Below are 17,449 nucleotides of genomic sequence, written 5' to 3' on the forward strand. Positions count from 1 at the left end.
CATGATAGACCCTGGTACTGACACACCACCATACCACGACAGACCCTGGTACTGACACACCCCATACCATGATAGACCCTGGTACTGACACAGCCCATACAATGACACACCCTGGTACTGACACACCCCCATACCATGACAGATCCTGATACTGACCCACCCCCATACCACGACACACCCTGGTACTGACACACCCCCATACCATGACAGATCCTGATACTGACACACCCCCATACCATGACAGATCCTGATACTGACACACCCCCATACCATGACAGACCCTGGTACTGACACACCCCCATACCATAACAGATCCTGATACTGACCCACCCCCATACCATGACAGACCCTGGTACTGACACACCCCAATACCACGACAGACCCTGGTACTGACACACCTCCATACCATGACAGACCCTGGTACTGACACACCCCTATACCATGATAGACCCTTGTACTGACACACCCCCATACCACGACAGACCCTGGTACTGACACACCCCATACCATGACAGACCCTGGTACTGACACACCCCCATACCATGACAGACCCTGGTACTGACACACCCCCATACCATGACAGACCCTGATACTGACACACCCCCATACCATGACAGATCCTGATACTGACACACCCCCATACCATGACAGACCCTGGTACTGACACACCCCCATACCACGACAGACCCTGGTACTGACACACCCCCATACCACGACAGACCCTGGTACTGACACACCTCCATACCATGACAGACCCTGGTACTGACACACCCCTATACCATGATAGACCCTGGTACTGACACACCCCCATACCACGACAGACCCTGGTACTGACACACCCTCATACCACGACAGACCCTGGTACTGACACACCCTCATACCATGATAGACCCTGGTACTGACACACCCCCATACCATGACAGATCCTGATACTGACCCACCCCCATATCATGACACAACCTGGTACTGACACACCCCAATACCATGACAGATCCTGATACTGACACACCCCCATACCAAGACAGATCCTGATACTGACACACCCCCATACCATGACAGACGCTGGTACTGACACACCCCCATACCATGACAGACCCTGATACTGACACACCCCCATACCATGACAGATCCTGATACTGACACACCCCCATACCATGACAGACCCTGGTACTGACACACCCCCATACCATGACAGACCCTGGTACTGACACACCCCCATACCACGACAGACCCTGGTACTGACACACCTCCATACCATGACAGACCCTGGTACTGACACACCCCTATACCATGATAGACCCTGGTACTGACACACCCCCATACCACGACAGACCCTGGTACTGACACACCCTCATACCATGATAGACCCTGGTACTGACACACCCCCATACCATGACAGATCCTGATACTGACCCACCCCCATACCATGACAGATCCTGATACTGACACACCCCCATACCAAGACAGATCCTGATACTGACACACCATACCAAGACAGATCCTGATACTGACACACCCCCATACCATGACAGACGCTGGTACTGACACACCCCCATACCATGGCAGACCCTGGTACTGACACACCCCATACCATGACAGACCCTGGTACTGACACACACCCATACCATGACAGAACCTGGTACTGACACACCCCCATACCATGACAGACCCTGGTACTGACACAGCCCCATACCATAATACACCCTGGTACTGACACACCCCCATACCACGACAGACCCTGGTACTGACACACCCCCATACCATGATACACCCTGGTACTGACACACCCCCATACCATGATAGACCCTGGTACTGACACACCCCCATACCATGATAGACCCTGGTACTGACACACCCCCATACCACGACAGACCCTGGTACTGACACACCCCATACCATGATAGACCCTGGTACTGACACACCCCCATACCATGACAGATCCTGATACTGACCCTCCCCCATACCACGACACACCCTGGTACTGACACACCCCCATACCATGACAGATCCTGATACTGACACACCCCCATACCATGACAGATCCTGATACTGACACACCCCCATACCATGACAGACCCTGGTACTGACACACCCCCATACCATGACAGACCCTGGTACTGACACACCCCCATACCATAACAGATCCTGATACTGACCCACCCCCATACCATGACAGACCCTGGTACTGACACACCCCCATACCATGACAGACCCTGGTACTGACACACCCCCATACCATGACAGATCCTGGTACTGACACACCCCCATACCATGACAGACCCTGATACTGACACACCCCCATACCACGACAGACCCTGGTACTGACACACCCCCATACCATGACAGACCCTGGTACTGACACACCCCCATACCATGAAAGACCCTGGTACTGACCCACCCCCATACCATGACAGACCCTGGTACTGACACACCCCATACCATGACACACCCTGGTAATGACACACCCCCATACCACGACAGACCCTGGTACTGACACACCCCCATACCATGATACACCCTGGTAATGACACACCCCCATACCACGACAGACCCTGGTACTGACACACCCCCATACCATGACAGACCCTGGTACTGACACACCTCCATACCATGACAGAGCCTGGTACTGACACACCCCTATAACATGACAGAATCTGGTACTGACACACCTCCATACCATGACAGACCCTGGTACTGACACACCCCTATTCCATGACAGATCCTGATACTGACACACCCCCATACCATGACAGACCCTTGTACTGACACACCCCTATACCATGACAGACCCTGGTACTGACACACCCCTATACCATGACAGATCCTTATACTGACACACACCCATACCATGACAGACCCTGGTACTGACACACCCCATACCATGACACACCCTGGTAATGACACACCCCCATACCATGATACACCCTTGTAATGACACACCCCCATACCACGACAGAGCCTGGTACTGACACACCCCTATAACATGACAGAATCTGGTACTGACACACCCCCATACCATGACAGACCCTTGTACTGACACACCCCTATACCATGAAAGACCCTGGTACTGACACACCCCTTTACCATGACAGAATCTGGTACTGACACACCCCCATACCATGACAGACCCTGGTACTGACACACCCCATACCATGACACACCCTGGTACTGACACCCCCCCATACCGTGACACACCGTGTTACTGACACGCCCCCATACCATGACAGACCCTGGTACTGACACACCCCCATACCATGACAGACCCTGGTACTGACACACCCCCATACCATGATAGACCCTGGTACTGACACCCCCCCATACCATTATACACCCTGGTACTGACACACCCCTATACCATGACAGATCCTGGTACTGACACCCCCCCATACCATGATATACCCTGGTATTGACACACACCTATACCATGACAGATCCTGGTACTGACACACCCCCATACCATGACAGACCCTGGTACTGACACACCCCTATACCATGACAGATCCTGGTACTGACACACCCCCATACCATGACAGACCCTGGTATTGACACACCCCTATACCATGACAGACCCTGGTACTGACACACCCCTATACCATGACAGACCCTGGTACTGACACACCCCCATCTTTGGTCCGGAGCGCACGTCCATTTTTTCCAAAAAATACCTAATAATTTGACCACAATACACGTTTTCACTGTGTGATGGTCCATCCTAGATGTAACCGAGCACAGAGAAGTCGACGCCACCTCTGGACATGGTTAACATAAGGCTTCTTTTTTACACAGTAAAGTGTTAAGTATCATTAGTGCAGTACCTCTGTATTGTAGAGCTTGATAAAGGTTTGATAAACTAATCCCTCACCCAGCTAGTGTTGAGTGGAGGTTCTTGATGACGTCTGAGGGATGGAAGATCACGAGCATTCAGATTAAGCTTGTGTCCTCGACCTTTACACACTGAAACTCCTCCTGATTCCTTGAATGGTTTAATGATATTTTGCACTGTAGAGGGAGAACATGCAACACCCTTCCAATCTCTTTGAGGTTCATTTTTTAACATTTCAATCCTTTTCTCACACGTTTGTGGACAAACTGGAGACTCTCAGACTTTCCTGGATGCTGCTTTTCTACCAAACCATGATCACAATCACCTGTTCACATCACACCATTATTTAGTTTTCACCTTATTACTAGCCCTAAATCCGTCCCAGCTTTGCCTCCGTCCCAGCTTTTTTTGGAATGTGTTGCAGGGCTGAAATGCAGGAATGGATGTTTATTATTAAAAATAAATGAAGCTGAGTAGATAAAACATGAAATGTCTCAGGTTCAAACGGTCTGACATCAAATAAAAGTCAAAGCAAATGTAAGAAACTGTGTCATCTGTGTTATTAGCATTTTCCATAGTGTTCCAAGTTTTTCTGATTTGGAGTTGTAATTTATTCTGTGAAAAAAATATTGGCACCTTTTCATTCAGTACAATCTACATTTGCCAACAAAACAGCACTAAGTCTCCTTCTATACCACCTTAAAAGCAGAACGTTTGAGTCAATTCCTCTTCACAAAATTTCTCCAGATTGTCCAGGGTCCCAGATCCTCTTATGTCCACTCTCCACTTAATTTCACCCCACAGGTTTTCAATGTGGAGGACTGGGGTACTGTCATGTTACAAACATCAAAGTGTTAATACTTTATAAAATTCAATGTAAGTCAGATATAATTTTTAAATTATAAAACTCATTAATTTGTACATGTGTATTATAATCAAGCATCATATTCCTGTTAAATCTGTAAACAGCAGTAATTAAAATGCTAATTAAAATTATTTATATTTTCTTTTATTTACAGTGTCTGAACTGAGGATAATTGTGTTAGGAAAGAGTCACTCAGAGACCAGCAGTGTGGGGAACTTCATTCTGGGTAGAGCTGCATTTGAGACTGAAGTTCCTCCACATTCAGTAGATCAGCACATTGAGAGAGCCAGTGGATGGGTGGAGGAAAGACACATCACCATCATCAATGCTCCTCATCTGTACAATCCAGAACTCACTCAGACGACTGAGAGACTAAAAGAGTGTGTTTCACTTACTGCTCCTGGTCCTCATGCTTTCTTACTCGTGGTGCAACCTCAGAGTTTTACAGAGGAGGACACGAACCAACTAAAAGTCATACTCAGCTGCTTCAGTGAACGAGCTCTAAACTATTCTATATTAATCAGTACTGACTGGGAGGCTGAAGAGAAAAAATCTGCAAGTTTTAACAAGTTTCTGGATGAATGTGATGGAAGGTTTCACAGATTTAAACACAGAGATAAACATGACAAGACTTCAGTTTGTCAGCTGTTTGGGGAGATTGACAATGTGTTGAAAGTGAATGGAAGTCTCACCTTTGACATATTTAAAGATGCAGAGGATTCTTTGCAACATTATGACAAACATGAAAAAGATGAAGAGAGGAAAAGTGCAGATTGTCCTGAAGAAAAAAGTAAAAACCTGTTCAACAGAGTAGGGAGTTTTGTAAGAGGTAAGTGCTGAGCTGAACTTACATATATCTGCACCCTTTGCCATTGATAATAAATAAGTCACATTTTAAAATGAAACTTTAAAATGAAAAAAATGTAATGTGAATGTTGACATGTTTATTATGGTGGAAGTGGTTGCTCAGCTTCACAAACACTGATATTTTATCTGAAGTTATTTGTATTGTCTAGCTCTCTTGTCTCTTGTCCCCATTGTGAGGTTGTTTGCCTTCATGTAAACTATATGGCCAAAGTATTTGGAGACCTTGGTCAAATTAACTCCGATTTATATAGCGGCATATCATTGGCTCAAAGCAACTGCACAGAATCCTCAACAAAAATCCTGTTGTGCACGCCGAGAGCAACAATGCCAAAAAAATAAAACCTTGAGAGGAACCAGACTTAGCAGAAAGCTCTATCCTACTTTAAAGAGTTATTTGAATGAATTATAATTAGATTTAAAGTAGATTGGAATTAATATCGTGGCACCACCACCCTCTTTTAAAAGACTTCTTTTTTTTTTGGAAAGGCTTTCCAAAAGAATTTGAAATGTGGGACTTAATTTTGCTCACAAAACTGCAACAATTAGAGTCCTCAGTTCCCCATGCATTAAAAAGTCCCATTAGGAACACTGATGGAACATAGTTTTAAATGCCATGACAGAGCTAAAAAAGAAACTAAGATTGACCTTAATCACTCATCACTCAATATCACAAAATGCAATTAAATGAACAAACAAACAGAAAAATCTAAAAAAAAAGCAGAGTGTGTACCGGCTAAAATATTTAGTATTTAGTGTGACTTCCCCTTACACTTGAGTAATTGCAGAAGCCCTAATAATGTTATTGCTCCCTGGATTTACTACTTCATGTCAAATTGACTTCTATGAAAAAGGTTTATTACACCAGCAAGCCAGCTGGTGCCAGGCAAGAATGCTTAAGAGTTACATACACATGTAGTATGAGTTTATTAGATTGGAAGCTTACTAATATGTATAACACCAACTTTAATCACATAATTTCATTTAAAATATCAAGATTCACATAATTTGACAGACATAACATAATTAATTAATTTTGCATCAACAATGCCTCTCACAAACAAACTAAATACTCAAGATATGATATTTCAACTGTTATAAATAAATTTAAAGAATCAGAAGAGGTCAAGGACTGGAAGGTGAAAAAAACACCTCTGAGTGTTTTATTTTAGAGACCAGAAAAAGTCCAACAAGGACCTGGCTCAGCATCTGTCATCTTCATTGAAATTTAAAGTTGACCCTTGAGAGAAAATAATTCAACCTCTCACCTGATCCCTTTTGCTCCTTCCTTCCTGTCTCTAATGTGCCCCTACAATTCTGTCTCCTCACACCATTTTGTATATTGAATGAGCCCTTCTGTTTGATCCTTTCCTGTATTACCCCCACTCCCTGTATCCTACCCACACCTAATTGTGTCATCATTTGTTCTTAAAGCCAAAACCCTTTAGATAACCCTTCCTCATTCTTTACCCACTACAAAACCAACACCTTTCTAGTACCCCCCTCTGATCACCCTTCCTCATTTTTCCTTTGATCCTTGTAATTCCTCCCCTCTATTTTTGTGTATATAAAGTCTCCCCAAAATATGCCTAGTTAGATTTATGTTGGTCTTCCAAGCTGTGCCCATACATCTGTATGTGTTAATAACGACTCTTCGGAGGAAGACCCGGTCTCCTGACTCCTGTATGCTGAATCTCCAACAACTTGGTGCCGTGACCCGGATGGCAAACTAAAACCTACCTGGTGAGTAAACGCCATTTCGAACCTAGGATAAATTGTGGCTGAATAAGACAAAAAGGGGCCAGTAAAGGTTTTCCTCTTTGTAAAGGATATTTTTTCTCTGAAAGAAGGGAAGTTTGATTGTTACTGCATCTGAAAGTAATCTGTTTGTTGCTGAATTCTGGTGGTTACTGTTAGAGTGTTTGTAACTATCACCTTCTTTAAAAAGTTCTTTGTTACTGCTGTAGTGCCTTTGTTCTGCTGCAATCTCAGTCAGTAGGGAACATTTTGTTTTGTTTTTTTTGTTTGTTTTTTTCTGCTTCCTCACCATGTCTAGTAAATGCCAAAATACCCAGAATCTTGGTAAAAACTCCTGAAAACCTTTTAACTGTAAAAGTAGCATGTTAGTTAAGGGAGGGACTGAAATGCCTGAGTGGACTGTTTCATATTTTGAAAAGTGAATTAATAACATAGTGGAGAACCACATTAATGGACAAAAGAGAAGTCAGTACTTTTTATCCAAAGGTTTCTCTGTAGATAAGTTATGGACTCCTGCTGAGTGTAAAACAGCTTTAGGCTATGGCCTCATGCATGACTCAGTGAAGGAATGTCTTTTTGTTAATAAGCAATACTGGGAATACTATTTGAAATCTTTGGATGACATATTAAAAGACGCTGATGAAAAGATTGCAGAACTAACCAATGAGTGTAAAAACAGCATGTGAAAAAGTTCAGCGTTCACTGACAGATATTGAGCAGCAGCATGCTAATGCATATCCTAGCCGAAATGTCAGTGCCTCCCCCACCTATAGCCCCCTTGCCAGGTCAGCCATGCTACACAGAGGATGAAAATCCTCCAACATCAAATAGGCTATATCCAGAATTAGCTGTGATTTCCTTGAGTAATGAAATTGACCACTCTGATAGATCGGCATCCTTTTTGTCTGATGAGGATTCTGACCATACTAGTGGTAAAGCACCTTTTTCTAGGCGCATTCAGATGCAACCTGCAAGAATTGTACCATCAGAAGTACAGAATAGAGGAGGTGAAATCAGGGAAACTCGACTAGAGGTCAGCCATGTCCTTTTGGATGCAGCCACACTAGACAAAATATCCAAAGAATTTAAACATCCAAGGGAAATGGCATTTGATTTCATTGAATTTATGGGAAAAAAACCTCTTTACTCATTACATCCAAATGATGCTGTAGCCATTGCAAGCCAAATATTAAATATAACAGATAGCAGACAGCTTGCTAACAATGTGTTGGATGGTTTGGGTGACAGAGGCCAGAGTTTTGTGAGCGATTTGAAAGGATTTTTCTGGTCATTGTGGGATTGATCAATGCAGCAGCGATAACATTGATCAAACCACTGTGGGGCGATCTTAAAAACAAACTTGACCGCTTCGACTTGGATCTAGAACCAAACCATGTTACAGCATCAATACATGCCCTTACTGCAAACAGATCTAACATGGGTTTCAGTAAGATGTCCTATAGTCAAAAAAAGGAGTGTCATTACTGTCATAAAGTCGGTCATTATGCAAAAGATTGTCATAAAAAACAGGCAGATAATCGCAGAAAACAATCAAATGTGAATGATAGTCAGGAGGACATTCCACAGGAAATATCACAGGACCAATTAGCTATGATAATTAAGGCAGTGCAAGGATGCACAGAGGTCTCAACATTTCCTTCTGCTACAGCTTTTAACTAATTTGCCCAGCCGCTTCAGCCTATTTGTGTGCTATCAAGTTTTTGAGAACCATGTTTTTGTTGATGTTCAAATCAGGGAACAAAATTTTTCCTTTCTTGTAGCCAAGGCTGAGTTAGTGACCCTAACTGAAGCATGTAAACTCGCATCAGGCAGGAGGGCTACAGTTTATACAAATTTTCGTTATGCATTTGGGGTGGCTCATGATTTTGGGCACCTGTGGAAACATAGAGGTTTCTTGACGGCTGCAGGTACCCCTGTTAAAAATGCTGATTTGGTACAGAATCTTTTGGAGGCAGTTCACTTACCCATAGATTTTAGCTATTGTAAAAGTCAAAGCACACACTGGGGGCATTTCATTTGAAGCACAAGGCAACTGACTTGCTGATGAAGTGGTTAAAAGGACAATTCTTTTTACCACCAGCAAGCATTGCATCACTTACTAACACCGAGTGTAGCATTAATGACATAACTTCCATCCTTAAGTAATAGTCTGATTCTCCAAGCTGGGAACTGTGGACATGGCTGGATTCAGGTGCAAAGGTTGCTCCAGATGGTGTCTGGACCAAAGGGGGAAAGCTTGTTGCAGCCGAATCATTACTTCTTTACCTAGCTACACAAATACATTCTTTAAGCCACACTGGGGTGGCAAAGATTGTTAATCAATGTTCACATTCCTGGTGGAATCCTACATTTAGGGAACAAGCTAAAACAGTTGTTAAAAATTGTGTTGCTTGCAAACAAGTCAATGCTGTCCCACAGATGCAAACTCCTGCCAATAAAACAGTGGCTCCTCCAGGTCCTTTTCACCATTTAGGATAGGGAGGAGCAGCAAGTAACCTTACATAACAAGCAAATTAATTAATTGATTCAAATTTAAGTCATGAATTAAATTGATTGATGGCATTCAACGATGAACAGTTCACTGCATGTGTCTTTATGTATTCCACAGAGCCACCCTGAAGTTAGATGGTGAGAGAACTGAGTGTGCATGACGACCTGTCTAATTGACTGCCATTGTGGAAACCCACTGAAACAACATGCCCACCTCACCTATTCAAACACTGTGTCTGATCGTAGCAATGAGCTGTGGTGTCAACGCATGGGACTGTACACAGATGAGCAACGGAAGTGTGACGAATCATCATGTGACAGCAAACAGTCCAAGCTCCCTGAACTGTATACAGTGGTGCTTGAAAGTTTGTGAACCCTTTAGAATTTTCTATATTTCTGCATAAATATGACCTAAAATATCATCAGATTTTCACACAAGTCCTAAAAGTATAACCCTAATTCCAATGAAGTTGGGACGTTGTGTAAAACATAAAAAAAAACAGAATACGATGATTTGCAAATCCTTTTTAATTGGATACACTACAAAGACAAGATATTTAATGTTCAAACGGATAAATTTTATTGTTTTTTTTATTGTCAGTGAACACAGTTCGTCGCTCCATCTACAAGTGCAAGTTAAAACTCTACCATGAAAAGCAAAAGCCATATATCAACAACACCCAGAAACACCGCCGGCTTCTCTGGGCCCGAGCTCATCTAAGATGGACTGACGCAAAGTGGAAAAGTGTCCTGTGGTCTGACGAGTCCACATTTCAAATTGTTTTTGGAAATCAGGACGTCGTGTCCTCCGGGCCAAAGAGGAAAAGGACTGTCCGGATTGTTATCAGCACTAAGTTCAAAAGCCAGCATCTCTGATGGTATGGGGGTGTGTTAGTGCCCATGGCAACGTCTCTTTCAGGGACGTCCCTGCTTATTTTAGCAAGATAATGCCAAGCCACCTTCTGCATGTGTTACAACAGCGTGGCTTCGTAGTAAAAGAGTGCGGGTACTAGACTGGCCTGCCTGCAGTCCAGACCTGTCTCCCATTGAAAATGTGTGGCGCATTATGAAGCGCAAAATACGACAACGGAGACCCCGGACTGTTGAGCAACTGAAGTTGTACATCAAGCAAGAATGGGAAAGAATTCCACCTACAAAGCTTCAACAATTAGTGTCCTCAGTTCCCAAACGCTTATTGAGTGTTGTTAAAAGGAAAGGTGATGTAACACAGTGGTAAAAATGCCCCCGTCCCAACTTCTTTGGAACATGTTGCAGGCATCAAATTCAAAATGAGTGAATATTTGCAAAAAAACAATAAAGTTTATTCGTTTGAACATTAACATTGTTTGAACGTTTGAACATTCGTTTGAACATTTTCTTTGTAGTGTATTCAGTTGAATATGGGTTGAAAAGGATTTGCAAATCATCGATTCTGTTTTTATTTATGTTTTACACAACGTCCCAACTTCATTGGAATTGGGGTTGTAGATAAAGAGAACCCAGTTGAACAAATGAGACAAAAATATTATACTTGGTCATTTATTTATTGAGGAAAATGATCCAATATTACATATTTGTGAGTGGCAAAAGTATGTGAACCTCTAGGATTAGCAGTTATTTTGAAGGTGAAATTAGAGTCAGGTGTTTTCAATCAGTGGAATGACAATCAGGTGTGAGTGGGCACCCTGTTTTATTTAAAGATCAGGGATCTATCAAAGTCTGCTCTTCACAACACATGTTTGTGGTAGTGTATCATGGCACGAACAAAGGAGATTTCTGAGGACCTCAGAAAAAGAGTTGTTGATGCTCATCAGGCTGGAAAAGGGTACAAAACCATCTCTAAAGAGTTTGGACTCCACCAATCCACAGTCAGACAGATTGTGTACAAGTGGAGGAAATTCAAGAACATTGTTACCCTCCCCAGGAGTGGTCGACCAACAAAGATCACTCCAAGAGCAAGGCGTGTAATCTATCTACCTACCTACCTACCTACCTACCTACCTACCTACCTACCTACCTACCCACCTACCTACCTACCTAACTACCTACCTATCTATCTATCTAATAGTCTGTGAGGTCACGAAGGACCCCAGGGTAACTTCTAAGCAACTGAAGGCCTCTCTCACATTGGCTAATGTTAATGTTCATGAGTCCACCATCAGGAGAACACTGAACAACAATGGTGTGCATGGCAGGGTTGCAAGGAGAAAGCCATTGCTCTCCAAAAAGAACATTGCTGCTCATCTGCAGTTTGCTACAGATCACGTGGACAAGCCAGAAGGCTACTGGAAGAATGTTTTGTGGACGGATGAGACCAAAATAGAACTTTTTGGTTTAAATGAAAAGCGTTATGTCTGGAGAAAGGAAAACACTGCATTCCAGCATAAGAATATTATCCCATCTGTGAAACATGGTGGTGGTAGTATCATGGTTTGGGCCTGTTTTGCTGCATCTGGGCCAGGACGGCTTGCCATCATTGATGGAACAATGAATTCTGAATTATATCAGAGAATTCTTAAGGAAAATGTCGGGACATCTGTCCATGAACTGAATCTCAAGAGAAGGTGGGTCATGCAGCAAGACAACGACCCTAAGCACACAAGTCGTTCTACAAAGAATGGTTAAAGAAGAATAAAGTTCATGTTTTGGAATGGCCAAGTCAAAGTCCTGACCTTAATCCAATTGAAATGTTGTGGAAGGACCTGAAGAGAGCAGTTAATGTGAGGAAACCCACCAACATCCCAGAGTTGAAGCTGTTCTGTACGGAGGAATGGGCTAAAATTCCTCCAAGCCGGTATGCAGGACTGATCAACAGTTACCGGAAACGTTTAGTTGCAGTTATTGCTGCAAAGGGGGGGTCACACCAGATACTGAAAGCAAAGGTTCACATACTTTTGCCACTCACAAATATGTAATATTGGATCATTTTCCTCAATAAATAAATGACCAAGTATAATATTTTTGTCTCATTTGTTTAACTGGGTTCTCTTTATCTACTTTTAGGACTTGTGTGAAAATCTGATGATGTTTTAGGTCATATTTATGCAGAAATATAGAAAATTCTAAAGGGTTTACAAACTTTCAAGCACCACTGTAGATAATGGAAACATCTTACCTGAAGACATCACGTGTTCCTGGCATTTCTGCACAGAGAAAAACTCAGACACGGCAGGAACCAGCGTGCTAATGGCGAATTTTAAAACGAAAACAGACATTCTACAGCCAAAACAGCAAACAACCCTCCCCTTTGCTTTAAAATCTAATGGAGCTTTATTCTTCAACAAGACAAAATATGAAAATTTAGGCTCTTATAGATGTAGATGTGGTAATCATGTCCACTATCACCAACTATATGTAAACTCCACAATAAAAATAAGCCAGAGGGATGACATATTCCAACCATTTCCTTGGATAACTTAAGAGAGAACATTTTTTTCTCATCTCTTTTCACTCACATGGAATCAACTTTTTGAGAACCAGTAAAGTGTGTGTTCCCCAACCTTTGAGTACAACTGGGGGAATTTCATGGTCAGCACATCTGATTTCTAATTGTTCCATCCTATAAGCTCATACAAGTGAGCCCGTCAAAATTTCTACGTCATAATGTCAGCATTCCATTGATTAATGATTGTTGTGTTCCTGGTGAGAAGACATGCAACACATCCTCGCTTCTGAAGACTAACATCTCTGAACTCATCACCGCCAATTATTTTCCTAGGTGTATTAAAAACAGTGGTGAATCATCTCCTTTAGGTGAGATACCCAAGCAGTCATGTGCCCAGATATATGTACGAGGAAGTGAGGGTAATGCATACAGACATTCACCTGGGTCATCGTCAAAACTTCCTTCTCAATTCACTCTCAAGAATCCTGTTGATGATGAAGACTGTGTACAGGAAGGTGCTCTCTGGCTATGTCGCCTGCCCCCACCAGCAGGGACATACTGGCTGTGTGGAACCACTGCATGGTCTGAACTGCCCTCAAGATTTAATGGTCAATGCACTCTTGCATACTTGTTTCCATCCATGAGAAGTAAACATACAAAATCCAAAATTACAGCTAGCAGTACTGACCAGAGCAACACTTGTATTCCTGGTTTAACCTGTCAACAAACTCTGTGGTCTCGCATATTGGGAGCCCTTATTCCATCCTATGGTGTCATGCAATCTTTAGATCAAGTCCATACTCTTTCAAGACAGATGGATCAACTAATCAACGACACTGCTTTCGTTTTGAGCAACATCAGCTTAGCTTTAGCAACTCACAGAATGATGATTTTACAAAACTGCTTTGCATTAGATGACTTACTATCCACCAAAGGAGGAACTTGTTCATTAGTAGGCCCTGAAAGTTGCACTGATGTAATATATACCTCTGAGGACATATCCAACGTCATCATTGACCTACATCACTTGCATGACCAAGTAACAGCCATAAACAAGTCCAGTTCTTGGCTGCATGGACTTCTTGGACAGTTTTGGCATAATGTTATAGAAATAGGCATTGTCCTCTTTTGTGTCATTATAACTCTTAATTTTTGTTTCTGTGTTCAACTTCTTATTGTCTATTTTTTTTTTCTTTCAATTTTGTGAATTTAAAACAGTTCTATGATTCTCCATTGGGGAGAATCAAAGAGGGAATTGAGAGAAAATAATTCAACTTCTCACCTGCTCCCTTTCGCTCCTTCCTTCCCATCTCTAATGTGCCCCTAAAATCCTCACACCATTTTGTATATTGAATGAGCCCTTCTGTTTGATCCTTTCCTGTATTACCCCCACTCCCTGTTCTTAAAGCCAAAACCCTTTAGATAACCCTTCCTCATTCTTTACCCACTACAAAACCAACACCTTTCTAGTACCCCCCTCTGATCACCCTTCCTCATTTTCCCTTTGATCCTTGTAATTCCTCCCCTCTATTTTTGTGTATATAAAGTCTTCCCAAAATATTAATGGTTAGATTTATGTTGGTCTTCCAAGCTGTGCCCATACATCTGTATGTGTTAATAAAGACTCTTTGGATGAAGACCCGGTCTCCTGACTCCTGTATGCTGAATTTCTAACACCCTTCTACAGACCAGAAATGGCCTTTTTGGTTGATTTGCAGCCAGGAGACCACTTTTTACTAAAGGGGAACTGGGTGAAAAGACTAAGATATGTTAAAGCTCACAAATACGAATGAAGATAAAAAAAAAAAAGTATTATGGTGTGACAAATGTAGATTTAAAAATTTTGGGTTCAGTCGTTGACAATATGTGAGAAGAAAAGTGGGATAGAGATGGAAGAATATCATGGTGGAGGGTCTGTCCTGGTTTGAGGCTGCATTTTTAATTAGTTTTTAATTAATCATGCTATTCCTTCTGGAAAGTGCCCGACTGGGAATGGTTTTATTTTTCAGCATACAACCCCAATTCCAATGAAGTTGGGACGTTGTGTAAAACATGAATAAAAACAGAATACGACGATTTGCAAATCCTTTTCAACACATATTCAACTGAATACACTACAAAGACAAGATATTTAATGTTCAAACGGAAAAACTTTATTGTTTTTTTGCAAATATTCACTCATTTTGAATTTGATGCCTGCAGCACGTTCCAAAGAAGTTGGGACAGGGGCATTTTTACCACTGTGTTACATCACCTTTCCTTTTAACAACACTCAGTAAGCGTTTGGGAACTGAGGACACTAATTGTTGAAGCTTTGTAGGTGGAATTCTTTCCCATTCTTGCTTGATGTACAACTTCAGTTGCTCAACAGTCCGGGGTCTCCATTGTCGTATTTTGCGCTTCATAATGCGCCACACATTGTCAATGGGATACAGGTCTGGACTGCAGGCAGGCCAGTCTAGTACCCGCACTCTTTTACTATGAAGCCACGCTGTTGTAACACGTGCAGAAGGTGGCTTGGCATTGTCTTGCTGAAATAAGCAGGGACGTCCCTGAAAAAATAATTGGATCCAAAGTTGCTTGGATGGCAGCATATGTTGCTCCAAAACCTGTATGTACCTTTCAGCACTAATGGTACCTTCACAGATGTGCAAGTTACCCCTGCCAGGGGCACTAACACACCCCCATACCATCAGAGATGCTGGCCTTTGAACTTTGCACTGATAACAATCGGGACAGTCCTTTTCCTCTTTGGCCCGGAGGACACGACGTCCATGATTTCCAAAAACAATTTGAAATGTGGACTCGTCAGACCACAGAACACTTTTCCACTTTGCGTCGGTCCATCTCAGATGAGCTCGGGCCCAGAGAAGCCGGCAGCGTTTCTGGGTGTTGTTGATATATGGCTTTCACTTTGCATGGTAGAGTTTTAACTTGCACTTGTAGATGGAGCGACGAACTGTGTTCACTGACAATGGTTTTCTGCAGTGCTCCTGAGCCCATGTGGTAATATCCGTTACAGAATGATGTCGGTTTTTAATGCAGTGCCGCCTGAGAGGTCAAAGGTCACTGGCATTCAATGTTCGTTTTTGGCCTTGCCGCTTACTTGCACAGATTTCTCCAGATTCTCTGAATCTTTTGATGATATTATGGACTGTAGATGATGAAATCCCTAAATTCCTTGCAATTGCACGTTGAGAAACGTTGTTCTTAAACTGTTGGACTATTTGCTCACGCAGTTGTTCACAAAGTGGTGAACCTTGCTTGTGAACGACTGAGCCTTTCGGGGATGCTCCCTTTATACCCAATCATGACATTTACCTGTTTCCAATTAACCTGTTCAACTGTGGAATGTTCCAAACAGGTGTTTTTTGAGCATTCCTCAACTTTCCCAGTCTTTTGTTGCCCCTGTCCCAACTTCTTTGGAACGTGTTGCAGGCATCAAATTCAAAATATTGAATGAATATTTGCAAAAAAAACAATAAAGTTTATCAATTTGAACATTAAATATATTGTCCTCGTAGTGTATTCAATTGAATATGCGTTAAAAAGATTATGTTAATCATCAAATTCTGTTTTTATATATGTTTTACACAACGTCCCAACTTCATTGGAATTGGGGTTGTAAATAATTATGCCAAGTACACTTCTAATGCAGTGAAATCATATTTGGGGAGACTAACAGCTGATGAAAGGCGGGTAGTCATTAACTGGCCTCCACAGAGTCCAGACGTGAATATCATAAGATAAGATAAGACATTATTAATCCCCTTAGGGAAATTACCTTGTTACAGCAGTATGAAGACAGGAAAAAAAACAGAAAGAAGTACAACTAAGTGAAAAATATTGCACACGTGTGTAGTAATTTACTCTAAATATATCAAAAAAATAATATATACATTCAGATATATGAGATTATAGAGGCAGTTTGGGATTGTCTGGACAGAGAAATAAATAAAAGACAATCTAAATCTAAAGTATGCGAAGTGTTGCAAGAAGCTTTGTAAAATACACCAGAAGATAAGAAAACTTGAGGACAGTCTCTCTTAAAGAGCTCAGGTTTTTTAAAGTACGTTTTTAATAAAACACAAGACTGTTGAAGGCTTATTATGAATTATGTTCATTATGTAGTCAATGTAATTGATGTAAAAGTGCTCAATGCTTAGTGCCAAGGGAGGTCAGACTGAATACTGAATGTAAAATTTCTGTATACATTTCTGCTATTTTCTGTTTGTATCTTTAT

At 42.1% G+C, this 17,449-nt stretch overlaps 1 protein-coding gene across 1 annotated transcript in view; it reads left to right on the forward strand.

The window, feature by feature from the left end:
- The window catches only part of LOC134334913 (interferon-induced very large GTPase 1-like), a 55,268-nt gene that overhangs the window by 15,887 nt on the left and 21,932 nt on the right, over nt 1-17,449 (forward strand). Inside the window, exon 2 of the mRNA XM_063017380.1 lies at nt 4,843-5,517. Within this exon, the coding sequence (XP_062873450.1) occupies nt 4,843-5,517 (675 nt within the window). The remainder of the gene's footprint in view (nt 1-4,842; nt 5,518-17,449) is intronic.

The sequence above is a fragment of the Trichomycterus rosablanca genome, chromosome 2, assembly GCF_030014385.1.
Source record: "Trichomycterus rosablanca isolate fTriRos1 chromosome 2, fTriRos1.hap1, whole genome shotgun sequence".
In the NCBI taxonomy this organism is placed as follows: domain Eukaryota; kingdom Metazoa; phylum Chordata; class Actinopteri; order Siluriformes; family Trichomycteridae; genus Trichomycterus; species Trichomycterus rosablanca.